This window comes from Cibotium barometz, chromosome 52, assembly GCF_041138505.1.
Source record: "Cibotium barometz isolate CiBa-2024 chromosome 52, ASM4113850v1, whole genome shotgun sequence".
Lineage (NCBI taxonomy): Eukaryota > Viridiplantae > Streptophyta > Polypodiopsida > Cyatheales > Cibotiaceae > Cibotium > Cibotium barometz.
Window position 1 is genome coordinate 33,931,138 of NC_141097.1, and position 26,491 is coordinate 33,957,628.

Genomic DNA, 26,491 nt, shown 5'->3' on the forward strand with positions numbered 1-26,491 from the left:
CTTGTACATAATTGAGAACAATAGTTTTAGGACTTTTGTGTGTGCTGTGTTTGTTTGATTCCACTGCACTCTACTCTCAAGCCCTAGCACACAGGCATGGGTGTTCTACAGTTATCTTGTTTAGGAGGTAAGTGTGCAATGAACTTACAACATATGTGTATCGACGGTTTAAAAATAGAGCATGTTGCACGAAGCATCGTTTTGCACCGATCCGTGAGAATCTAGCTGATGTCAGGAGCAAGGCTTCAAACTCTTGTTGTTGTTGATCCGCCATGGTGTTAGGATGGTCGTCCCACTCTTGACAATGTCAGTCTTCTTGTGTTGACAAGTGGCTACGAGGGAAGCTCCTCTCCATCTCTAAGACTTGCTGATGCTCAGCTGTGTTGGCTTCGGCTGCGAGGGTAGCTTGCAATGTCTCCATATCCATGGCACGTTGGTGCTATAAATCCTCCTGATCCACCTGAGGCCGTGGATGCATCGACTGATGGTACATAGCCTGCTGGTTTTGCAAGGGTTGGTGCATCATAGGCAAAAGTGACTCTATGGAAGTGGTAGGGTTCGGAGTAGAGGCTTGTTGTAGAGATATGGGATACTCTGGTTGCTCCCTCTCTATCTGTTCTTGGTTACTCATACTGGGAGAGTCGAAGCGTGTGCCCGAATTCAAGATCGACTATAAGGTGTGGGAGGCTCTTATGGGTGCTTCCCGGGAGGCTAGTAAACCAACCACCTTTCGAGAGATGGGAGCCACTCTGGTACTTGGGTGTGTCCCTGAGCCTAATAACCAACCACACAAAAACCTTTTAGGGAAATTTGTTTTCCTGCACCTTCTCTTATCAAAGCTGAAGCTCTGATACCAATGTAACATGCACTTGATGCGTAAGCATTTTAATGATAAGATAATGTTACTTCACACTTGTTGAATTCTGAATTGCAAAGTTTAGGGTTGAGAGAAGTACACATGAACACCAGATTGGCTCCCAATCCACCCTGTAACATGGTGGAATCAATCATTGGGTATATGGGCCAAAGGCCATGGGACATGAATAATTGGTATGGACATGGGGCTAAGGACTAAAGCCACAAGGATGGACATTATTAATGAAGTGTGAAATGGAGCTCTAGTATATAAGACAACTATGAGCTTAATCATGTAACTAATCACTTTTAATAATCAAACATTAATAATCTTCTTGCTTTAAGAAAGCTTCCATGGTGGTACTCCCTCAAGGGTGCAAGCATGTGGTGCTCCATGTATTGAGTGCATTCTTTCTTTCTTTTATTGGTATCAGAGCTTGATCTTTGATCCATGAATCCTAATTTCTGAAAATTTTACAATTTCTTGATTTTCTCCAAAACCCTAGGCTTCTTCTTGTTCACCAAGCTTCCATAGCTTGAGATCTTGCCATTAGGAAGCATTAGGGGGCTATTAGTGTTAGTTTGGAGTAGATCTACACCTTTGTCTTGAGCAAATTCTAGGGGGCCATGTTTTTTCTCTATTTTCTCCCATTTTTGCTAAAAAATGGAGCCTCCTTCATCTAGCCTCTTGCAAGTGTGCCATTGAAGCTTGGTGTAACTACTTGGCCTTCCCAACACTCTATTCACATGATGGAACGCTTGCCCGGACATAGGACTAGTGGAAGAAGGCATGGGGACATGAATCATAAGGCTTGCTCATGAAAAAGTGCTAGTTTTGGTCAAAAGCAGATAAGAGCAAAAAGTCAAACTGAGTTGACCGCGAGCTAGGAGCACCACTGGCAAGAGGAGATTGAGCTGTGGACCTAAAAGCAAAAAGCTACTTTTTCAAAAAGTAGCTTTGAGGCCAAAAAGCAAGGCCCCAAAGCTAGAAAAGCAAAGCACAAGAACTTAAATAAAAGTTGGCCTTATTTGAGTAATATTTTATTGCATAAAGAAAAAAAAAAGACAAAAGCAAAGCAAAAGGAAAAGCAAAAGCTTGGCTAACTTTTTTGGCAAAAAGTAGGGCTCCCCTCAGGTATAAAGCTAGATTGAGTCTCACATGATTGAAATCAACCTCATCGTCAAAGCAAGGCGCTCATCATCGTCATCATCACCAGCCCTGGAGTGTGGAGCTTTATTGCTGCCATATGCCTACCCACCTATGCCTGTTGATCTGTATGACTGAACTGATGCAGCAGTCGTACACTAGTGCTTGTGTGCGACCACCGCTTGATCCGCTGGCCGTCACCACTATCCGCTGGCCGTCACCACTATCCGCTTGGCCGCCGCTGGCTGAAATGCTGAACTGCTTGCAGGGTTGGCTGCCACCTCTGGCCACCATTGCTATACGCCACCTGTGCCTGGCCAGCGCTGTCGTCTGTGGCTGAAGCCTCTTACTGGCCGCCGCTACCGCTTGGAATCTGCCGCCTCTTTGGGCTGCCTGCGCTTGATTGCAGTCGCTTGTTATTGAACAACGCCACCCGCCTGTGCGCCAACGCTGCCGCCACCTGAACCACTTGCGCCTGCTAGCACCGCCTGTTGACTGGCGCTTGAACCGCCTCCAGAACTTCCTGCCGCCGCCGCTGTCGCCTCGAGCTATTGCCGCTTGATAGCGCGACCAACACCGCCATCTGCTGTTTTGGGCGCTGCTGATTGTGTTGTGCTGCCTGTAGGATTGATCCGGTCCATACACTTCTTAATGGTCGTGTGTGGGTTGTTTCTTCTTCAGTGTGGACAACAAGACTACAATTGATCATCATATACTTCGTCATCTGTATGTACTACTTGTGTACCTTGTTTACAACTTGGGGTTCGTTGGATTTGGACTTGGATTTGGATTTGGATTGGTACTAGCCCGGTGAGAGATCTTGTGGGTCATCCCCATTGTGTGCTCGGCATTAGGATCTCATGCCTCAACATCGACATCGACATCGACATCAACTCCAACCCCGACTCCGACTTGGGATTCTACATCGGCATATTTGTTTGCTTTTGTATTCATTGATGTATTGATCCTAGCTTATGAGCCCATGGATTACTCCTGAATAAATTCTTGAAGGGGGGAAGGGCCTGTTCCCCGCTCATTGTGTGTGTCCTTAGCAAAGTTCCCTAAACCCTTCTCTATCTTCTCTCTCTATCTTCTCTCTTATGTTTTATCTCTTAGATACGTGGTGAAATCTGTTAGAGCATGTCCTGTTGAGCTTACAGTGGTATCAGAGCAGGATTTCTCTCAAGGAATCTTTCTTGGGGTGACAGAGCCATGTTGAGAGTAGAGGGCAACCAAGGGCCTAATGAAGGGAACAACTATGAGGCCGATCGAGGACTTCAGGATGTGAATCATGGTCGTCGATCCATCACTCATGAGACTGTGGCGATATCAATAGAAGAGTATCATGATTTTCAGCAATTTAGGCGTTTGCTCAGAGATGAAGAATTCCTTGCTTGGAGAACCAAAAGGGAATAGGTGGGAATAGGTTTAAATAAGGGCTCAAATGTTTGAAGATCTCATCAAAGATAGAGCCACCGAAGCCGAAGGAGTTGAAGCTGCCAAAGCCTATCTTCGCACCAAAGGAGTCAGTGTTGTAGAAGGATCTAGAGCTCTCTTTATACAATAGGCACACCATTTGGAATTTTACATACGGGTAGGGATTAGGGTTGCAATTACGAGGTGAGGATTATTCCCTTTTACATCTAGAAGAGTTGCTCAGGATTACTTACTTCATGGGAAGCCTTGTTGCGTCTCCTCCTATGTCGACCATCATGTTGGCTGCCTCGGCCCGCTTCTTCTGCCAGCAATCCTTAGCCATAAGTCCTACATTCCCGGAGTAGTGGCGCATGACTTTGCTCCTGGCTCCTTCTGTGTACTTTGGTCCTCCTTTTGAGAAGATGGCTTTCTCTTGTCTCGTTGTTGTCGATGTAGCCTTGCTTTTGTGCCTTTTCTTTTCTTCCATAAGAGCCGCTTCCATTCCTGCAAATGTTGGGTTCAGATGTTTCTTGAGAATAGCCATAAATGGCCCATACTCTTCCAATGTCATGTTTTTCGGAAGGATTGCTAATGCATCCTCCTCTTCTACCAGTGCGCACCAATGCTCGAAAGTTGATTCATTATGCCTTTCATCTTGTTAACATGTGTGGGAAATAAATCCCCTTCTTTCATTTCGTGGCCAAAAATTTGAATCTTTAAGTTTATCTTAGAGTTTTTCCCTTTAAAAGCTTTTCCAATTCACCCCAAGCTTCTTTTGATGTTTTAAGTCAGCAATGTGATGTATGATTTAATCTCTAAAACCCAATGCAATTGGGTAAGCTTTTTTAATTTTTAAGTCGGCAATGTGATGTATGATTGAATCTCTAAAACCCAATGTAATTGTCGCTAAGCCTTTTCATCTCTTCGCACCCATGCATTCTTCAATTTTTCATCCATGGGACACTTCTCTCTCACTTACTATGCCGTATAGGTGCTCCCTCATTAGCATGTACTTGACTTTCACTTGCCAAGTATGAAAGCCATTACCATTGAATTTCTCAGTGAGGTAGGATGTTGCCATGATTCTATGCAATGAATAAGGGAGGCCTTAGTAGTTGGAGTGTCCAATGCCAATGTCTAATCCTTTTACGATGAGAGATAAATGTAATTACTAATGGCAATTGTTAATTAGCTCAATTCACCCAAATGCTCAAAAAACCCGAACTTGTGAATTTTCAGAAATGTACTTCGGATTGGATAGGGAGTTTGAGCTTTCAAATGAGAGGAAAATACATAGAAGGATGTAGCAACACCCCAATTAGAAGTCCCAACCATCAATTGCTCAATAACTCTCTTAATGAGTACTAATGATGAGACTAACCAAAATTACAGATTCTGCCCACACTGTTATAACAAAGATTTGAGAGGTATTTGAAAAGTTTTGGTGGAGATGAGACTTCAAGAACTTCACTCCAAGCAAGAACAGGCCTTGTATACCTTCAGTGTGCACCCACGCACTTGATATTGCCAGATTCAAGCTTTCCAAAAGAAGGCAGAAATTAGCGCTAAAAACTGCTTCCCCTAGCTCTTTTGTTTTGCTCTGATTACAATGTGTTGAAAGGTTGAGGGCAACTAAAATGATAGTAAGAATGCTTCAATGTTGAGATTTTGAGCTAGATTACTCCTCCTGCACCAACACTCCTTGCTCTTCTTCCCCTCCCCCCACCCCCACTCCATTCCTTTGCCTTTTTTGTACACCTTCTGCTGTCCCTATTCACTCCCTAGACTTTCATTGTGTGCGTGCGTGAGAGAAAGACAGAGAGAGAAAGAAGCATGAGATCACACCCTTTTACAATATCTGCCTTCTTTTACTGTCTTTCTCTTTGGACTTTGCTGAAAACCGGATTAGTGGAGTGATCAGGGCTTAATTGCAAATAACTTAGAGATGATTAGATGCTCTAGATTGATGAGGCTTTGATACCATTTTGAAATCCAACATGGGAGCAAGCTATGATTTTAGCATAATATAGTACCCATGAGTCCATGCCAGTTAGCCTTGGCGTCCCATACCACCAGTGAGACTGCCCACAAGGGACCTCGGCAAGAATATTTGTGATCTGCCATGTCCATGGTAGGAGTAGAAACTCTGGTCGAGGCTAAGACCCGTCCGAAGTGCACCGCACAACTGACTCACAAATAATAACCCAAGGCATCACTTATATAGTGATAACTGCGACTAAATAGCTAACCAGCTAGTAGCCTAGTTTATTAGTTTTGAACCTTAGCCCACTGTACCTGCTTGCTATTGTTGGTGTTGGACTCACACACTCACACACACAAACTTGCACATTAGGATTAGGTGCAGGATGGAGAAGCTCACACACAGAAGAGAGAGAGAGAGAGAGAGAGAGAGAGAGAGAGAGAGCCGGTATCCACAAAGTGCAAGTCAACCCTTGCATGTGTGCCACATCCATATAATATAGAAGTACAAAATATTATATGTAGAGTGTCCTTTCACACTTGATATCCAAGGGAAAAAACCACATGGAAAAAAGTGCCCTTGGTTAAGCCCTGTTCACACATAGCACTACCATAAGTGAGCATATGCCTACAAATCCCCCCTTAGTGGAAGTGTGAACCTGTACAAGGTAGCAGATCACTCTCTGTATGAGAGTAAGCCCAAAGCTTTGCGGAAAGCTTCAAACTTTTCTCGAGGTAAAGCCTTTGTGAATAGATCTGCAACATTATCCTGTGTAGGGCAGTAAGATAAACTGATCTCCCCTGCATGTAGCCTCTCTCTGACATAGTGATAATGAATCTCAATGTGCTTGGTACGTGCATGAAATACTGGAATTCGTGCCACGGCCATAGCACTCTGGCTATCAGTGAGAATGGTGGTGGGTGTCTGCTGACACTCACGAAGATCAGTCAATAGTCTCCTCAACCATACACAATCTATTGTAGCTGTGAAGACTGCCCTGTACCCAGCCTCACAAGTAGATGTGGCAACAGTGGGTTGCTTTTTACTCAACCAAGATATGCATGAACTGCCAAGAAAAAAACAATTCCCACTGGTGGATTGCCTGGTATCATAATCACCAGCCCAATCTGAATCACTGTATGCATAAAGCTACAAGCTGCCCCCCCTGGGATAGAACAAACCAAGATCCAGGGTACTCTTAAGATAACGAAAAATGTGTTTGACTGCTTGCCAATGCTTTGTGCCTGGGCTGTGCATGAATTCCATAGAAGGGGGCTGAATGGCTGGCTGTTCCACATGTTCTACATGAGGATTTTCTTGTGTAGGGGCTGGCTGATCTGAATCCCCCCTAATTGCAATGGGTAAAAGTCCCTCAAACATGTCCTGTATGCCTGTATCATTGCTTTTATACAAGCTGTACATGGGCTGTTCTGAATTTTCAGCAAATACCACATCTCTACTTACAAAAATCCTTCGTGTAGTTGGATTATAAAGACGGTAACCTTTGCTCTCATTGTTGTAGCCCACAAAAATGCATTTCATTGCTTTGTCATCTAGCTTTGTTCGGAGTTGTTCTCGCACATGTGCATATGCCAAACACCCAAATGTACGCATATAATCCACTGTTGGCTTTCGGCTATACCAAGCCTCAAATGGTGTTATGGTTTTCAAAGCTTTTGTTGGACACCTGTTCAACACATGAGTTGCACACATTATAGCTTCCATCCAAAATTTGTGAGGCAATTTATGTGCTTTCACCATGCATCTTGCCATCTCCATGAGAGATCTATTTTTCCTTTCAGTTACACCATTTTGCTGCGGTGTATAAGGCACACACACATATTTTCAGCCATTGCTACAAAGTGTCGAAAGCATGTAAACACATCTGCTTTCGCTTTCAAGGGGTAAGCCCAAGCAAACCTGGAGTAGTCATCAATGAATGTGACGAAGTAAAGATGCCTCCCTATGGATGGTGTCCGCATTGGCCCACATACATCACTATGTATGAGCTGTAATTTACTTTCAGCTCTAACAGCTCCATCTTTGGGAAATGGTTTTCTTTGCATCTTTCCCAAAATACACCTCTCATATACATGTCTTGGTGGAGACTCAAGAGGCGGCATATTATCAACCATATGATGCTTCTGCAAAAGCATCAAACTCCGAAAATTTACATGCCCAAAACGAGCATGCCATAGCTCTGCATCGTGCATAGCAGGAGTGTGGGCAGCCACTATATTTGCATCATAAGTACGCTCGTCATAGCTGTCCAGCTTATACAAGCCTTTGTATCGTGTTCCAGAAGTGACTATTTCATAACCCTTTGATGGGTCTTTTACCAAACACTTCCCATCTTCAAATTCAACCTTTAAACCTTGGTCGTTTATGGTTGAGACGGAGAGCAGATTTTTCTTTATCCCTGGAACATACAATACATTTTTCATACATATATTGGCACCATTGGCTGCAATAAGTATGACATTTCCAATTCCCTTTACTGGATATGTGGTATGATCTGCACATGATACAGTGCGGCCATTTGAAGCATAAACCAAGTGCTGAAATACATCTTTGCATGAAGTGATGTGGCTCAAAGCACCACTATCAAAATACCATGATGCATTCTGTCTGTCAGATGCAATGCAAGATATATCAGTGTCTGAAGCACTTGGTGTGCCACTAGTGCATGTGACCAAAAAAGTGTACTCTTCTTGGATTACATTAGCTGATTGCTGTGCTTTGTCATTAGAAGAGTATGCTTCTGCATTGCCTGCTTCTTTCTTTTTTTTTCGTGAAATGGTGTTTTATATTATATGTAAAAAAGTACATCAACCACATGGCTCACACAGAACCTATGGTCCCAAAAAAAACCCCCACAAAAGATCCTCTAAAGGATCATGACCATGCAAACCTGTACACTAATAAGAAAGCCTCCTAGCCAAATAAGCATCCTAGATAAAAGCATCAAAGATGAGCCAGCCGAGCCGCCGTAGACCATAACGAAATAACATATGCATTGCCTACTTCTTTCCTTTTCTCTTTTGCAATCCGCTTCCTACATTCACTGATGTAGTGTCCAGGCTTATGGCAGTAGTGACATTTGCCCTTCTTTTTGGGCTTGTTTGCATCCCCTTTGTCAGACTTTTCACCACCAGAAGAGGGCTGTCCATGACCAGCCTTGCTAGACTGTTGTCCCCCATGCTTAAAGCTCTTTGCTTTACCCTTATCCTTGGCTGTAAATGCCTTGTCTCCACCACGGTTGCTCGATAAGTTTGCTCTTGTTTGCTCTTCCTGCAAGAGTAAACCCGCCAGCTCTTTAAAAGTGATGGGATCACCACCTCCTCTCATTGAGAGGTTAAGAGAGGTGTGAAAGCCCAAGTAGGAAGGTGGTAAAGAATGAAGAGTGTTGGTGACCATCTGTCTGTCTCTGGGATAACCTCATCAATGTTGAGCAATTGTTCCTGCAAATCTTTCACTTTGGTGAGATGATCTGCCATGGAGTCACCCTCATCCATATAAAGAAGATCCAATTGCCTCTTCAAGTAGGCAACTCTTGCCTCGTTGTGTACCTGATACATTGCTTCCAATGTGTCCCATGCAAGCTTCAATGTCTTACAAGAACGAATGTGCGGAATAATAGTCCTTTTCACTGAAAGGGCTATCAATGACATGGCCTGTGCATCTCTAGAGTCCCATCTCTTCTGCTCTTGTGTGGGAGCAGGTTCTACATCAGGAGCTCTTTGAGCATCTTCCCTTTGAGGCGTGGCTGGCTATATGGTAAGTGGGTGTGTGTCATCACCACACACGATGCCCCAAAGTCCTTTGGCTACCAGCAAATTACGGATCATGAAACTCCAGAGGGAGTAGTTAGATCCATCCAACTTGTCCTCCTGGGTGAGCACACCAAATACATCTGTAGCATTCTGTGCCATGTCAACAAAATATACCTGCAAGCAAACCAAGCACCAATGTGCACTGCCAGGCAACCAAATGTCCTGTGTAAATGTATGCCTGCAAACCAAAGCAAGTGTAAACCTGCACCAAATTGTCCAATTACACACAATGTGTATACATACGCGACAAATCACAGCTGTAATGCCCAATTACATGCTCCAATCAGAAAAGCCCCAATTTTTATGCACTCCAATTGCTCCAATGTGCAGTTAATTGGCCAATTTTCACAAAAGCCCCAATTTTTTGCAGAGGCTCAATTTGTTGATTTTGACCTCAATGTTGAAAACCCCCAAGTTCCAAACCAAACAAAGTGAATGGCACCACCTGCAATTTTTCTGGCAGAGGGCAACTTCTGGCAAATCCCCAGAATTTTGTTTGAATCTGACCTGCCCTGAAATGGCTGCAAAATTTGTATTTGTATTTGAATAACAATGTGTACAAAGAATACCTTTGGGTGAGGGCGCAAGCGTGTAGAGGCGTAGGTGTTAGGTGTGGAGCACACAGGCGCATATGTTGACAGGCCAGTAGGGAGACGCAGCCGTTGGAGGGAGCCGCCGGAGCTGGAGAGTCGACGAGGAGGAGCACACAGGGTCCTTGAACGCAGCAGAGCAGACGGTCCAGGCGGAGGCAGTAGGCGCAGGGCGAGCTAGGAGGTCGCAGGCAAGCCGCCGGGAGGCCGGAACGGCCTTGAGTCGTCGGCCTGGGCACGTGCGGAGCTCGGAGTAGCAACGGCGCGGCTATTGGCTGCCGAAATGGAGCACTGACGGACGGTGGCGACCGCAACGGAGGCGGGCGGATGGGAGGCGCTCTTGGGTGGCGGTGGTGGGCTCCCCACTAGTGTCGCCGGTTTCTGGTGGCCGGAAGGGGCAGCGACGGAACTGTCGGACGGAAGCGCCGGCGATGGAATTTCGCAGGGAATTCTGCAGGCGTTGCTGTAGGTTTTCTTCCAGGGGTAGAATTCTAGGGCTAGCTCCCTGGTCTGATACCAATTGTTGGTGTTGGACTCACACACTCACACACACAAACCTGCACATTAGGGTTAGGTGCAGGATGGAGAAGCTCACACACAGAAATGAGAGAGAGAGAGAGAGAGCCAAAAGTGTGGTATCCACAAAGTGCAAGTCAACCCTTGCATGTGTGCCACATCCATATAATATAGAAGTACAAAATATTATATGTAGAGTGTCCTTTCACACTTGATATCCAAGGGGAAAAACCACATGGGAAAAAGTGCCCTTGGTTAAGCCCTGTTCACACCTAGCACTACCATAAGTGAGCATATGCCTACATCTATCTCCTAGACGCTACTGGATTAGGGGGGTCCTCCCAAGAATCACCTAATACACATGCATAAACAAGATTAGAGAAACCAAATAAAAGATGTGCAAGAAAGCTCACCACCCAACCCCAGGTTCGCATCCGCAAACCTCCCCCGAGCCAAGGGCTAACTAAGGTTCTACTCCAACGAGTCCATGCTTGCCAGCCTTGGGGTCCCATACCACCAATGCCTGCCCACAAGGGCCTTAGGCGGCAAGACTATCTGTGATCTGGTCCAGGCACATACCCGTTAGAAGTGTACGGCACAACTGACTCACAAATAATAACCCAAGGCATCACTTATATAGTGATAATTGCCGCTAGAAATAGCTAACCTGCTATACATAGCCAGTAGCGTAGTTTATTAATTCTAAACCTTAGTATCTGCCTGCCATCTCCTAATCCGAGGCCCCCTAACCTTGTAGTATTAGGCCTACTAATCGGGGTATTAGCTTTAGGTACATAACATTTAGTGCCAAATTATTGCACCCTTCATCACTTGTATTTCCAACATCGTTGTGGATTAGGCCTGCTAATCGGGGTATTAGCTTTAGGTACATAACATTTAGTGCCAAATTATTGCACCCTTCATCACTTGTATTTCCAACATCGTTGTGTTGGTCTTCTTCATTGATTAAATTTTCCTTGAAAAAGGTGGAGTTGTTGAGCATTGGATTGCTTTTTGGGCGGACTTGCCGAATTGCTTAAGTGTGACCAAATAATGCAGGCATATCATCTATCGTGCTTCTAAAGTAAAAATGCTGAGATTAGCAAATTTTCTTGAAGACTACTTGATCCGAAATTGTCATGATCAACAAGGTGATGTTAGTCACGATGGTAACTCTAGGCTAAAGTGCCAAAATAATGGGGTGGGATGCCCTTTTAAGGGCTGGACTGCATACTGCTGGCTGACTGGGCTGGTTGGCCCACAACCAGCTCACCACCCTGACTCCGTTAAATAAAAATGAATAAAATCATTTGATCGGCCCCTTTGTTAGAAATGTGCCTTTTTTGATTTGGAGAAAGTGGATGCATCTAGTGAACACAGCTGTTTAAACTTCAAGTGCAGATCAGTATCATTAATTTTCTCCCTTTTTTCCTGCAACAGCAAATCGTCCCACCTGTGCTCAACTCTTTGGCAGATCAAGACAGCCGGGTTCGGTACTATGCATGTGAAGCGCTCTACAACATTGCAAAGGTATATTGGTTCCCTGTGCCAATTTGAAAGAAAAACCATGCTCTTTTGTATGTGACGGTAATTTTTCTTGGCAGGTAGCTAGAGGAGAGTTTATTTTGTTCTTCAACCAAATCTTTGATGCGCTTTGCAAGCTTTCAGCAGATTCGGATACTAATGTGCAAAGTGCTGCACATCTCCTTGACAGGCTTGTTAAGGTTAGCTTCTTGTATGCTTCGAACTTGTGGGGGGCCTTGTAAATGCTATGTCTATAAAGGAGTCACTCATCAGCCAATGAGGTGATAGCCCAAGTGGGGAAGGTGTTTGCCTAGGACTAGGTCCTGGGTTCAAAACCCCACTAGGTGCTTTCTCGGGCAGCATTGCCTACGGGCGGATAAAATGCGCCTATGGGTGGTGAAAAATGGTAACTATGGGAGGATCTTGGGCCTAAGGCTAGTCGCGGCCGCGCGCCGGGGGGGGGGGGGGTGGGGGGGGTTTGTAGGGTAGGGGTCGCTCATCATTTGAGGACATTTGGAGGTTATACTGTCTGATTTCTGTGCTAAACTGACCATCAATACTCTTGGTGTGTGCAGGACATTGTCACAGAGAGTGATCAATTCAGGTGTGCCTAAGAGTCTTATAAGACGCCATCATGGCAAATTTTAGGAGATTTATTATAAGTTTATGCATCTGGCATTGATATCTTTTCCTGTCAGTTTTATGTACCCTTCCTTTTTGTCAAGTTTTCCAAAATTGTATTATAAGAAATTCTCGGTCCATAATCTATAATGTCTTTGGCTCTCCTTGAACAGCATTGAAGAATTTATACCACTGCTCAGGGAGCGAATGAATGTCCTTAATCCTTATGTGCGTCAATTTCTGGTCGGATGGATCACTGTTTTAGATAGTGTGCCGGACATTGACATGTTAGGGTTCCTGCCAGACTTCCTTGATGGTTGGTGTGACTTCTTTCTGGAAGTTGTATACATTCTTGTTTGGTGCTTGTACCACTGAAACAATTTTGTTTCTTCATATGTGTTCTTGTTTGATGTAAGAGCATGCCTTTATGTGGAATGGAATATGCAGGCTTGTTTAACATGCTCAGTGATTCAAGTCATGAGATTCGGCAACAAGCAGACTCAGCCCTTTCTGAGTTCTTGCAAGAGATTAAGAACTCTCCGGTATTAACTCTATGTTAATTGTGAATACAAGCCTAATGTATGAACTTGAGTGTATAATATTCTCTTCACTTTAATCATTCCTGACAAGCCTGCTTGTCTTTTACTATACCCTTGCAGTCAGTGGACTATGGGCGAATGGCTGAAATTCTAGTGCAGAGAGCAGGTTCACCAGATGAGTTTACAAGGCTAACTGCTATAACTTGGGTAGGTTCATATGCACGTGTGCAATGCCGTATGATGTCACATGCTATGAAAGTTGAACCTTGGTAAGGATTTTCGTGGAGATTATGGAGATGTATTTTATTCTTAGAAACAAGTCCTTCTGATGAATGTTTCAGATCAATGAGTTTGTGAAACTTGGGGGTGAGCAACTTGTTCCTTATTACGCTGATATTCTGGGATCAATATTACCGTGCATATCAGACAAGGAGGAGAAAATTAGAGTGGTAAGGTTGTATTACTTCTCTGTATCTGATATGACATTGTTTACCTTGGGTTTTCAGGCACTTTTAGTTTATCTCAATGCGTTTTCCAACAAGTTACTCATGTTATAAACTCAGGTGGCTAGAGAAACTAATGAGGAGCTCCGCGCAATCAAGGCAGAGCCAGACAGTTTTGACATTGAAGCTGTTCTTGGAATAGCTAAAAGGTGGGCTCGTTTTTCCTCATGTTCAAAGTTCAGAGGTTGCGTGAGCTGGCTACCAACTTCTAGTGTGCATAGCTATTGTCACGCTCATTAGGGCCTCTACTTCTTAAGTTGCAGAAGGCGTTTTATCACAATGGACAAGCCCCCGTCCTTGGAGAACTTAGCTACATGCATACCTAGTCCTCTACTCCTAAACATCTACTGAACACACTTGATCCCCCATGTAGAATCTGGCCCATTACAGCTCGGCTTTCAGTCGATTATTAACTCTCTGCTGTTAATAATAGCTGGCCCATTACAGCTTGGCTCTCAGTCAATTATTAATTCTCTGGTGTTCATAATAGCCTTACCTCAGCTTTGAAGGTAAGTTAGAGCCATTATAGCTTAATCCTTGGCTTATCCAACACACACCATTATTTGTATACTGTACCCTTAAATACCCTCTATCTTGTCTTTATTTTGGAAAGTGACTTCTATGAAGTAAAACATATCAGAGCCAATGGTTATGTAGCCTAGTGGGTGTGGGTTTGTGACTAGAAGGGGGGGCGGGGGGCGGGGGCGTGTTCAAATCTCTACAGGCTCCCTGGCAGCATGCAGGCCGTTTGCATCCATAATTGTATTGCCTTCAGGTGGGAGACCGAGCCGCCTTCAGGTGGGCACTTGAGTTGCTACTATAGAAGGATTTACTCAAAGGGGAAAAAAGAAGTAAAAACAGATCAGACAAAGATGCGAGAGTACCTAAAGAGAATTGCCCTATACATATAATGAGCATGGTATTTCCAGGAGATACCACTTTAAAGATGAAATAAAGGAGAAAACCTCATGTCTGGTCTGTGGATAAGTGGTAGATTCATGCAGTTTCTCCCAAATGGAAGACAATGTGTCTATTAGATATTTGTGACAAACTGCATGGGGAACGTTTGGGTTCCTCAATGGTGGCAGTCATAGTTGCATTTGTGCTATGTGATCTGTTCCTGCTTTAAAAGTTCTCAATCCAAGATCATTGAGCTCGCAAATTTATGCGTCATTTTGAGTGATTACTTATGAGATGTTAACATGCTCCTGTGAGCTTAAGTTTTTTAGTTCTTGAGATCACCTTCATATGTATGCGTGTGCGTGCACGCACGCGTAGAGAGAGAGAGAGAGAGAGAGAGAGAGAGAGAGAGAGAGAGAGAGAAGAAAGAAAAAAGTTGTATTAACGTCTTTAAAGGCCAAAATGACCTATGAGACCAAAAGGTTGCATCATATCCATGAGGTACATCATCCTGGGTACAAAATAGTAATAAATAAAGATAAGAAAAATCTAGAACTATAAAATCTAATCTAGGTACATGAGCAGAGAGCTCTCATATCACCCTAATACATCCGTCATGGGCCGCTATGACGTGGTGCTCAAGATGGTAAAACTGAGCCGGCGCAAGAAGGTCCTCCGATGATGGGAGATGATGGCCCGGATCCTCCTATGGTGACGTGGCCATGGGCGAGGGCCATGCATCGAGCTCTGCATAACTCAGTGGCTCTGTCCGAGTGTCACACCTCTCGGCCGAGCTCCTGGCTAGCTTGTGGTCCGGGTATGGTGGGTGAATCAGCCCTCGGAGTGTTGGTATGGAAGAAGTCGGTGAGAGCTCTTTGTGCTTGTCCTCAAGCAAGTACACCTGATCTGGATCTCACTAAGGACTCCTTGTGTTTGCGGAGCCCTAGAAGAAAAAAACCCCATCATCTCTGATCCGAGAAGTCCATGATCTGGAAAGTGGTCCGAACCTAGCTCGGAAGAGGCAGTGAACCTCCCCGAATCTCATAGTATACAGGGCATCGACATATGTAACGATCCTCTGTCTTGGGCTATGTGTGACATAGCTGGGCATATCTTGTCCTCTGGTGCGGCTGCCTTGGGCCCATATTTGGCAGTCTCCACTCTCAGCTGATGGCACGACGTGCGGATCTGGCCGATCGCAAATCTCACCCCAACAGATAGGTGCGTGTTCATGTAGTGTGGGTGGATGATGAAACATCCTCTGTCAGGCATAGGAGGTGATCTCTGTAGAAGGCCATCTTTGTCCCCAGTGGACGACTAGGTGAACTCCATGTCCTTTGAGTATCCAGTCTGACAATGTCCTTCCTGATAACCTTGTTCCGCTTTGTGCAGCTGAGAGCAAATGATGGGGCCTCTATGTTGTACTAGAACAGGGGGAGTGCCCAGAGTCACAAGGGGACGCGGGGACGGGCCGTAGGGACGCGGGACGCGGGGACGCGGAGACGGGGACGGCCGGGGACGCGTGGGACGTACGGGGGACGCCGTGCAACACGGGGACGCCTCTGCAGGCGTCTCGGGGACGCGTTTCCGAAACGCGGGACGGGCAGGGGAAGCGGTGAGGGGACGTCTCCAACGGCCAGAAACGGGCAGAAAACGGGCGGAAACGGGCGGAAACGGAGCTATAAAAAAAGGCACAGTCTCTATTGCACCCACACTCGTTTCTCAAGCCTCATTGCTCAAGCTTCCAAATCCATCTCTCTCCAAGTTGTGCCAAGTTGTGCCAAGTTCCAACTTCCAAGCCATCTCTCTCTCTCTCTCTCTCTCTCTCTCTCTCTCTCCAAGCCATCTCTCTCTCTCTCCAACTTCCAAGCCATCTCTCTCTCTCTCTCTCTCTCTCTCTCTCTCTCTCTCTCTCTCTCTTGCACCCTTCTTCCCTCTCTCTCACACTATTCATCATTCATGGCATTTTAAGGTGAAGGCGCCGCCGCCACATCTTCCGTTGCGGGCTCTTCACGAAGGAGGCCGGCGGTGCACACATGGTCATGGTGGGATGAGGTCCACTACGCAAGTCGTGGAGTGGGCGGTGGTTCAAGGGCATGGAATTGCAAGCTTTGTTCCTACAAGAGAAGTGGCGGTGCCAACAAAGTGCGAGCTCACTTTTTGCACGAGGCCGGTCATCAAGTGCAATTTTGCGCACGTGTTACTCCTGAGAAACGAGCGGAGCTTCTTGAGAAGCTCAAGGTTTATGAGGTGGCCGAGGCGGCAAAGAGAGGGCGACATGTTGCCGTTGATCCTCATGATGTGGTGAGAGCACGAGAGCAACCGACGCGAATGGAGGTGGAGAGGAACCCAAATCTTGCTTCAAGCTCTCAACCATTCAAGTCCACTCCATCCACATCGGGTGCCTCCATTCCCATCCGCCGTCAATCCACTCTTAACGAGAATTGGAACCCAAAATTGAAGGATGAGGTGGATAGGTCGGTGGCTAGGTTCTTCTACCACGACCACATTGCGTTTCAAGCGGCACGGTGAGAGTCGAGACTCAATTCTCTTCACTCTTTTTTTTTTAAATGTCTCATGCTTCAAAGCATTTGTCATATTGCCAAAAAAAGCTAACATGCTACATGGTTTTCCTTACTTGAAATAGGTCTCCTTACTTCCGTGAGATGGCCACAAAGATCGGGGAATATGGCCCCTCTTATGTGCCACCTTCATCGGAAAAGATTCGCACCACTTTGCTTGATAGGGAGAAGTTGGCCGTTGAGCAGGCGGCGGCGGATACAAAGGCAACATGGGAGACTAACGGAGTCTCTCTCATTGTAGACGGATGGAGTGACACGCGCAAGCGCTCCATCCATGGAGTGGTGGCCTACTCAAGGGGCAAAGTGTACTTCATCGAGTCACATGATGCGAGTGGCACTGGGAAGGCCGTGGATGTGCTTGCCGCGGAATGGGCGTCCACGATCGAGGTCATTGGGCCGGAGCTTGTGGTCGGCATGGTGGCAGATGGAGAGGCGTCAAATAGGGCAGCCGGGAGCATTATTGAGTCAATGTATCCATCCATCACAGTTTCTTTTTGCATGGCCCATTGTCTCAACAACCTCCTCAAAGACATAGGTGCCTTGCCATGGATTGCACCCACCATTGAGGAGGCTAACCAGCTTGTATCCTTTGTCCTCAACCACCAAAGGCTGCGACATGAGTTCTCTAAAAGGAGCACTCTTTCCCTCCTCAAGTATTCTGAGACAAGGTTTGCATACAACTTCCTCATGCTAGGCCGCTTGTCTACATGTGGCGGAGCCCTAAGAGGGCTTTTCCTTAGTGATGAATTTTCTGCCATGCCGCAGTCAAAATCGGCAACAAGGAGAACATGCCGAGATCGCGCCGATGATGCCGCTTGGTGGGAGAAGGTGAAGACACTTGATGCCTTGGTCAAGCCTATTGTTCACCTTCTACGAGTCATTGACGGCCGTGAACCATGTATCGGCAAGGTCTATGAGGCCATGGATCGCATGATCGAGTCACTCCAGCAGCTTGTGCCAGACAGGGCCGAGTTTGAGGAGATCCACTCATTATGTGAGTCCAGGTGGAACTCCTACTACTCCCCTCTTCATGCGGCTGCCTTTGTGGTTGATCCAGAGTTCCAGGGCAGAAAGCAAGAGGCCGACAAGGAAGTAAGCAGGGGATGGCGGATCATTTTGGAGCGCTTAGAGCCCGACCCTACCATCAGGCGGAAGATCAGAGACCAGCTATCTCAGTACAGGACGCGGCAGGGATCTTTTGGATGTTTAGATGCACAGCTTGACCGCCTCAAGATTGGGTCTCCTCTTTGGTGGGAGGATTACGGATCAGATGGGCCGGAGTTGCAGCGCTTGGCTATTCGCATCCTTAGCCAGGCTGTGAGCTCTAGTTGCTTGGAGCAACTTTGGAGCGTTTACAGTCACATTGCCTCTAAGAAGAGGAACCGCCTTGAAGTGCAAAGGGCAAGTGATTTGGTTTTTGTGAGCGCTAACTTGCGCATGCTATGTGCGACAGCAACAGGGAAGGCGGATCCCTTCACCGAATGGGAGATGGCACAGCAGGATCCTGCAGCTCAGAAGCATCTTGAGGAGGTAGAGGAGGAGCCACAGCCTGAGGGGGAGGAGGAGGCGTCAAATGGCATCGACGACTTCGACTTCCAAGCCTCCCGTCAGGCTAGCGCTTCAGGAGCTTGAGGCTTGACTCTTGAGCCTTGAGCCATCTCACCTTTTTTGTGCCCACTGCCAATGGCCATGATCTATTGTGATCTATCTAGTATCCCTATTTTGTACCCACTCTTTTTTGTAACCCTCACTGCCCATGAGGCATGTACTTATCTCTTTGTATCTATCAGACTATCAATCACATAATCAGTGTGCCATCGATGTTTTATTAGCGCATTTTGCTCAAAATGACTCTTGTTTTTTTGTCTATTCGGTGTAAAATTTTGTTCAAAGTGTGTCTCTATATGTATGTCATGCATACAACTCCTAAATTGCTTTTAAAAAAGAGGTTTTTTTTTGCCGTTCCCGACCCCGTCCCCGGGACGGCACTTCCCCGTCCCCGTCCCCGTCCCCGTCCCCCGTCCCCGTCCCCCGTCCCCATGTGACTCTGGGAGTGCCTCCATTTGCATGCCGTGCATGCCAAAGCAAGTGCCTACCTGTGCATACCAGCACTCTGTATCTCCCTCGAGTGTGCTGTCTCGAGGACTCCTGGGCTAGCCGGGGGTATCTATCTAGTGGAAGCTCCCATGGCCTGTGCCAGTATGTCACTGTTTGGAATAGAGCCTCTGTCACTATCGGTGCAGCCCCCATCTCTGCCCACACAATCTCATGTGGCACTGATGACTTACTCCTAATCATGCGCGAGATTATCGCCACTAGGGGCCTCTCCATCGGCTTCCACCCATCATATACCTCCTCTGTATCTGTCTCAGCCGGCGCTCTCCTGTGTCTCCTCTTGTGGTATAAGCTGGGACCCCAGATGGGGGCCCCATACAGTAGTGCAGGTGTAACTAGAGTATCAAATAGCCAAAGCTTCGTGCTCGGCTCCTGAATCACTAGCGAGCCAAGGGCTGCATATCCCCTCATCAATCTAGCTTTGGCCGCCTTCCGCATCGAGAACTGAGGTCCAACAAAAGTGATCCCAAGGTATACATATGAGGTAACATACACCACAGGCTCTCCATTGTATGTAAATTGTACTGCGGATCTACCTATCTGTTGTGGGGAGGTGTTAAAGATCATGACCTTGGTCTTTCCAAGGTTCAGAGTGAGGTCTCGGTCCTCGCAAAAGGCCCGTAATGCATCCAAATACCTCTGCAGCCCCTTTGGTGAATCAGAAAATAAGAACAATATCATTTGCATACAAGAGGATCGGTATCAGGATTCCTACTAAATGTCCATGATATTGTTTGCACATGCATTCATGTTTGCATGCTTGGAACTGTCTTCGCGTGACTTGTATTCTTGTATTTGCCTGTTTGACGTGCCACTTACTGAGCGGGGACGCCTGCGAGTGAGTCGTGAAGTTTGCTCTGCCTTCTGACGAGTTTTGTTGCGTGTGAACAGGTGGTAAGTGTATTGCATTTGTTTATTTTATAGCATTATTTCTAACCTTTGTTTTTATAAGGTTGCAGGTTCACACTCATTAATGAGTGGGCAGCCTCCCCAATATCTCTTGGTGCCCTTGGTAGGGTGGGCACCCACACATGGGCCATGGTGGGGAGGGAAGCCCTTCCTTAATCATGTGTGTGGGGGTGGGTGCATGGCCACCTATCCACCCCCCCCCTTGGGAACTTTGGAACTGGCCGCCTCCATGCAAATAAGGTAGGCCGGCTAGCTGTTCGACGTGTGCCCCCTCCATCGTTCAGGCGTGATCCTTCTCTTGCATATAGGTGGCTGTGCATGGCCACCCCCTCTCATTTGCCGGCTGGGGTGACTGCAACGAGACGACTGTGCACAGGCGGCTGCGCACAGGTTCTTCTTTCTTCTTGCTTTGCAGGCGGCTGCACACAGGGAGCTGCGCAAGTCTTCTTTCTCTCTTGTCTTGCAGGCGGCTGCACATAGGGGTTCACTCCCTTGCCTTGCAGGCGGCTGCAATACAGGCTTCACAACAGGCGAATATTACTTCCCATACTATTGGGCAGCTGCTGGCTCTCCATCCCCTATCTCTCAAGCTGGCAGAAATAGTAGTAATAAAGACTTCTCCTTTCATACGTGGCTGCCTAGTACTACTGAAGGCCATATTCATTATTTTACAAGGTAAGTGGATTGAGATTCAAGCAAAGGTCTTTGGTGTAAATCTTACAAGGGATACTCTCTGCTGCTAACACCTGTTCGGTGCCGGGTAGTCCAAGCTTCTGGAGAACCACGGTCCATGGGTGCCGAGATCGGGAGAGCCAGGTGTTAGTACGGGAGCGCTTGTTTGTGCGTGGTCTTGGAACACCAGTAGGGCGCTATCTGCGGATTCCAGTGAAGGCACAGGACCGTAGAGATAAGACTTGTTCAAGTGGATCGCTCTCCTTCGAACGTCTACTTCGAGTCTCTTGTTTGGTAACTATATTCATCTTAGTTGTACATGGACATCATCTGGTTCATTGAACCCATGGAGCATTGTATCACTTAAATACTCCCAATAATATATCATATATTGAGGGGGGGGGGGGGGTCGGCCCGTTCCAGCCCCAGTGCTAGTGTCCATTGATCATCATTTCATTTCATTTCAGTTTTCAGTTGTTATTGAGTTGTCCATTCATATTGTGATATTTAAGTTGTGCTATTTACGTGTGGGTGTCCAACGGAGTCTATTCCCACTTGACGGGATCGGTTTCATTGGTATCAGAGCACGGTTATTTCCCTCTTCTTAGTGGGGAAACGAACCTGTGTATTGGACAGCCCGCTTCTAGCACACTTAACACAATGGACAGCCCGCTTCTAGCACACTTAACACAATGGACAGCCAAGGCAACCCTTTGGAAGTGCCTAATTCGAGGGGCCCATCAAGTGCCTCGCGTGGTTCTGATGCTTTACAGGGAAGGCACAAGCCCGTTGAGAGGGTGAATGATAGTGATTCGAGGGGACAACCGTCTCGTGGAAGGACATTTATGCAAGAAGAAGAGTCTAATGCAATGAGGGCTGAATTGGAGCATGTGAGAAAGCTTTTGCAGGCACAAGAGCAAGAGCTGAAATTTTTGCATGAAGATCCCCATGTGCAAAGTGCCATTGAAGCAAGGAAAACCGATGCAATGGTGGACATGACTTTTGAGTCCATGGCACGAGAAGTGGGCAAGAAGCCAAGGGAGTTGGCACTTTCCTACCTCCTCCACAAAGGTGACATCAAAGAGGGGGAAGATGGAGAGCTGAAATTCAGAAATCCACCTCGCTTGAAGCATGGAGATCCCGCATCTCAAAGGTTGAGGTCATTTATGCAAAGGGAAGAGGTGACAGCCACCTCTCGTCATGCATCTTCTCCACAAGGCACAAAGGGTGACATGTATATGTATTCTAGTGCTCATGGAGGGCATGATGGTCACATGTATTCAAGGCATGTATCCCATGGAGGGGGTGACAGGTCTGCAAATAGAAGAGCTTTGCCTACTGAGTTGTCTCAGTAGGCAATGTCTCATGGAGAGACATTGCCTTATGCAGGAAGGTCACATGCATCAGATTTTCAGGTTTGTGTAGCACATGCCACTGTGCTTCATGAAACCTCCATGATGGCCCATGGAGCCCATGCAGATAGGGCTGCCCTGTTGGATAAGGGGAAAAGAAAAAGAGAGGACCATGAGCCTCATGCCAGAAAGCTCAAGGAATTTAAAGCAGGTGACAAGTCCGTTAAGTTTGATATTTTTCATGGAGAGCATGATGCTTCCAAGGTGTTAGCATTTGTGGCACAGTTTGATATTGCTTTTAGTGATGAGGACTTCAATGAGAAGTCTAAAGTACGCCATGCTAGCATGTTTTTGAAGGGGACAGCCGTTCATTGGTGGATCACTGAAAAGACCACCAAAGACCCCATTTGCACGTGGAAAGAGTTTAAGGATAGATTTCATACCCAGTTCTTGCCACCTAATGCGGAGCAACCTCTCACCCAAAAGTGGGATAGACTTGAGTAAAGAGATAATGAAAGTGTGCAACAGTATGTTAATAAGTTTTGGAAAGTGTTGCTTGAGGTAACTCCTTTTATGCAAATCACTGAAGATGAAAGGAAGAGGAAGTTTCGCTCCGGATTGCAACCAGCTTATCGTTCGGGCATTGAATTGCACCCGAAACATACTTTGCAACAGCTTATAGTCTCCGCTCTTGCTACGGGGCAATTTATAAGTGAGTGTTGGTCGCCCAAAACTTAATGAAGTGTGTACACACTCACTTATAAATTAGTGCTAACTTGTAAGGCTAGGTTTATGACCAATACTTACCACCTGTCACATGCCACATAACCATGTCAGCAGATTGTTTCACACGCACAGTTCGCGGGCGGGCGCCGCTTACCCGGAACTACACATTAGTCAAGTAAGCATGAAAAGAGCATGCAATCTCAATTGCAAGCAAGCACATAAAGATGCTATGCAATGCAGCATTGGTATGGACAATCCCCGTTTATGAGACTATACCAAAGCAGACGTGCTCCAGGCAAGTATACGAAGTACGAGACCCAATGGAACACCAATCCACCAGGCATTTCCGGGCATGAACAGAGAGGCACAAGTCCCAACGGAAAGCCAAGTCCACAGTATCGCATGAGTGGCAACAATACCTAGCATAAACAACTGCCATGGACACTAGTCCAATGTACATACATCATAAGAAAGCATGGGTGGACCAATTGGGTGGCTAAATGGTGACATCCCCCCTGGCTTCTAAACAGTTGTCCACAACTGAAAAGCATCCAAATATGTCTGAAGCACATGTGGGCAATGTTTGAAGAACTCTTCATCTACCCATTTAGCATCAATGGGAAGATAGTTCTTAAACTTCACAAGGTAACGCCTGACAACTTTGCCTGCACCAAGCGTGCGTTCCTTATGATACACAATCTGCACTAGCTCCTCAAGCTCATCCACTTCTAGTGGATCTTCAATGACTGTTTCATTGGACTCCGGCCCTACATACTTGCGAAGGAGACTCACTTGAAAAGCATTGTGTATGTGCCAATGACTAGGTAATGCCAATCTGAAAGCTACTTCATTGATCTTCTCGATCACTCGAAAAGGCCCATAGTACCTGGTTGCAAGCTCAGGATATGCACCCTCTTTGCCCCTCTTTGCCAGGCCTCTTTGCAAGTCTTGCTTCCTCAAATTTCAGCAATACTCAATCATTCTCTTTAACGTCCGATTGCCTTCTCTGCTTGTCGGCAACCTTTTTATGCTTGTCTTGTGACCTTGCAATGGCTGTCCGCACGTGAGCAAAAGCGATATCCAAGTCTCTTACATACTCATCAGTTGCAAATATGTCATGCTTTGTGAGAAGGATGGATGGCAAAACCACCCTACCATAAACAATCTCAAACGGGGCCTTTCCTGTAGATGCATGCACTGTGTTGTATGCAAATTCCACAAGTGGTAAGTACTTCTCCCAAGAAGACTTCTGATCTGCCACATAACATTTCAAGAGATCCAACACAGCTGAATTTGCAGCCTCACTTTGTCCATCCATTTGAGGGTGATAAGTTGATGAGAATATAAGGCCCACCAAAAGAGACTTGTAGTCTTGGGATCTCTATCCCCCACAATGGACTTCGGCATTCCATGATGCTTGAACACTTGTGCAAGATATATTTTAACCATATGCTCAGCTTTGATGGTCTTTTTGACCGGCAAGAAGTGAGCTTGCTTGCTAAACATGACCACAATTGTCCAAATTGCATCATTACCCTGTTGGGTCCGTGGTATCAAATTTCACCTTTTGACAGGTGATACATGCATGTACATGTGCCTCTATGTTCTTCCGCATACTTGGCCAAAAGAAATACTGCTCAATCACATGCGTAGTAGGCATTTGTCTCTATGACCAGCATATGGAGGAGCATGGCACTCATCCAAAACCTTTTGCCTCATGTCAGGCACCACACATAGGCAATTATCTTTCATGAGATAACCCTCTTTGTTCACATATGAGCCATGTGCATGACCAGCCATGAAATCAGCCCAAATAGTGGTAAAATCAGCATCCGTATGATACAAATCACGCATGGCAGACAAGTCCCCATGAGAGGCAACCGAGATAGCTGCTACATAGGGTTTTCGTGACAATGCATCTGCCACTACATTCTTCTTTCTTGGGGTGTGCAAGATCTGAAAATGAAACATAAAGAGGAAATTAGCCATTCTCATATGCTTCTCTGACAATTTAGTTTGGGTAAGAAAATACCTCAAACTCTAGTGATGTGTTTTCACAGTGAAATCAGCCCCAAGAAGGTAATCTTTCCATATAGTAAGTGCATGAATTATAGCCAAGAGCTCTTTCTCATAAATGCCAAGAGATAGCTCTACATCATGCAATCTACGGCATGTCCCTCTTGATTTAGGATAGCTCCTATGCAATTTCCAGATGCATCACATTCCACACTAAAAGGCTTTTGCAAAACCGGAATGATCAACAGTGGACCATGAGTAGTTGCATCTTTCAATTTGAGGAATGCATCCCTCTCTACTTTAGTCCATTTGAATGTGGCCTTCTTCTTTGTCAAATCATGCAAAGGAGAAGCAATCCATGCAAAGTGCTGAATGAACCTGCAGTAGTAAGAGCATAATCCAAGAAAACTACGGATCTCATGCACCAAACTCAATTCGGGTCAATTCCGAATTGCATCAATCTTTGCAGGATCTATCCGCACTCCATCTTTGGACACAATATGCCCAAGATAATGTATCTCTGACAAGAAGAACTCACTCTTCTTTGCATTTATGAAGAGTTTATGCTCACGGAGTTCTTCAATAACAATGGCGAAATGAGCTCTATGCTCTTCTTCGGTCTTCGAGAAGACTAGGATGTCATCAAAGAAGACACCTATAAATTTCCTGTACCCACGGAATATGCGGTCCATCATTCTATTGAATGTAGCCGGGGCATTCGTAAGACCAAAAGGCATAACAAGATACTCATAATGTCCAAATGCTGTCCTGTAAGCAATTTTGTGTACATCCTCAGGCACTACATGCACTTGATGATACCCACTCTTGAGATCAATTCGGCTAAAGCATGCCGATCCATCCAACTTGTCAAGGATGTCGTCTATGCGTGGAATCGGAAACCGATTCTTGATGGCAAGCTTATTCAAAGCTCTATAATCCACACACATACGAAAGGATCCATCCTTCTTTTGAACCAAGAGGACGGGTGAACAATATGGGGAAGAGCTTGGTTGAACCAAACCCTTCTCAAGAAGCTCATTCACTTGCTTTATGATCTCCTCTTTTTGCGATGCACTTACACGATAGGTGGCCTATTAGGTGGTGAGCTACCCGGCACAAGATCAATGCGGTGATCTTTCGGTCGTACGGGTGGCAATTCATTTGGTAACTCATCAGCAAAACAATCATTGTACTCTTGCAAGAATTTCAGCCTATCATTACTAAGAGTGTTTACATGTATATTATTTTCCTCAACATGATCCCGTACAAAAATCAAGTACGCAAAAATACTCTTTTTCATTACTTTCTTAATTTGTACATGAGATACAAGGGGAATGGTATCACCCTCTTCACTAGCATCAATTACATGCTCTCGGCCTTTATGTATGAAGGTGATCTTGTTGGTCTTGTAAGCCTTGCACGGATCAATACTTGTATGCCAAGGCTTTCCAAGCAATACATCACAGCCATTCAAAGGCGCCACAAGAAAATCCTCATGATCCACATAGCCTTGAATGTGTATGCGCAACTTGCCAATAATAGGCATGACTTGCACTTCTCTACCAACAAAGGCAGCCACTGCTTCAATTTGAGGACCCATGCCCTCCACTTCAATACCCAAAGCAGTTGCCATCTGTGCAGATATGAAGTTCTCAGTTGCACAATCATCAAACATGAACAAAGCGGGTTGATCC

At 45.9% G+C, this 26,491-nt stretch overlaps 2 protein-coding genes across 11 annotated transcripts in view; both read left to right on the forward strand.

Moving 5' to 3' along the window:
• LOC147609083 (protein VAC14 homolog) overlaps window positions 1-26,491 on the forward strand; it is a 110,399-nt gene that overhangs the window by 43,269 nt on the left and 40,639 nt on the right. For all 10 annotated transcript variants that reach the window (XR_015264300.1, XR_015264301.1, XM_086788119.1 and 7 more), the window contains exons 4-11: window positions 11,779-11,868; window positions 11,943-12,062; window positions 12,438-12,466; window positions 12,657-12,799; window positions 12,931-13,025; window positions 13,143-13,229; window positions 13,364-13,471; window positions 13,586-13,674. Coding sequence is in view for 8 of the 10 variants with exons in the window: in XM_086788119.1 (XP_086644245.1) it covers window positions 11,779-11,868; window positions 11,943-12,062; window positions 12,438-12,466; window positions 12,657-12,799; window positions 12,931-13,025; window positions 13,143-13,229; window positions 13,364-13,471; window positions 13,586-13,674 (761 nt within the window). In the remaining 2 variants the exon portion in view is untranslated. The remainder of the gene's footprint in view (window positions 1-11,778; window positions 11,869-11,942; window positions 12,063-12,437; window positions 12,467-12,656; window positions 12,800-12,930; window positions 13,026-13,142; window positions 13,230-13,363; window positions 13,472-13,585; window positions 13,675-26,491) is intronic.
• On the forward strand, window positions 14,263-19,052 carry LOC147609084 (uncharacterized). The gene is made up of 3 exons (XM_086788288.1): window positions 14,263-14,323; window positions 16,398-16,953; window positions 17,073-19,052. Exons 1-3 carry the CDS (start codon window positions 14,263-14,265, stop codon window positions 18,637-18,639), a joined length of 2,184 nt encoding a protein of 727 aa, XP_086644414.1. The 3' UTR covers window positions 18,640-19,052.

Excerpts from the sequence above, each read along its gene's own strand:
- LOC147609084 (XM_086788288.1), top strand. The coding sequence starts at position 14,263 with ATGCAGGCCGTTTGCATCCATAATTGTATTGCCTTCAGGTGGGAGACC. Across the intron at positions 14,324-16,397 it reads GGAGACCGAGCCGCCTTCAG|GTGAAGGCGCCGCCGCCACA; the intron begins GTGGGCACTTGA and ends TGGCATTTTAAG. Across the intron at positions 16,954-17,072 it reads ATTGCGTTTCAAGCGGCACG|GTCTCCTTACTTCCGTGAGA; the intron begins GTGAGAGTCGAG and ends TACTTGAAATAG.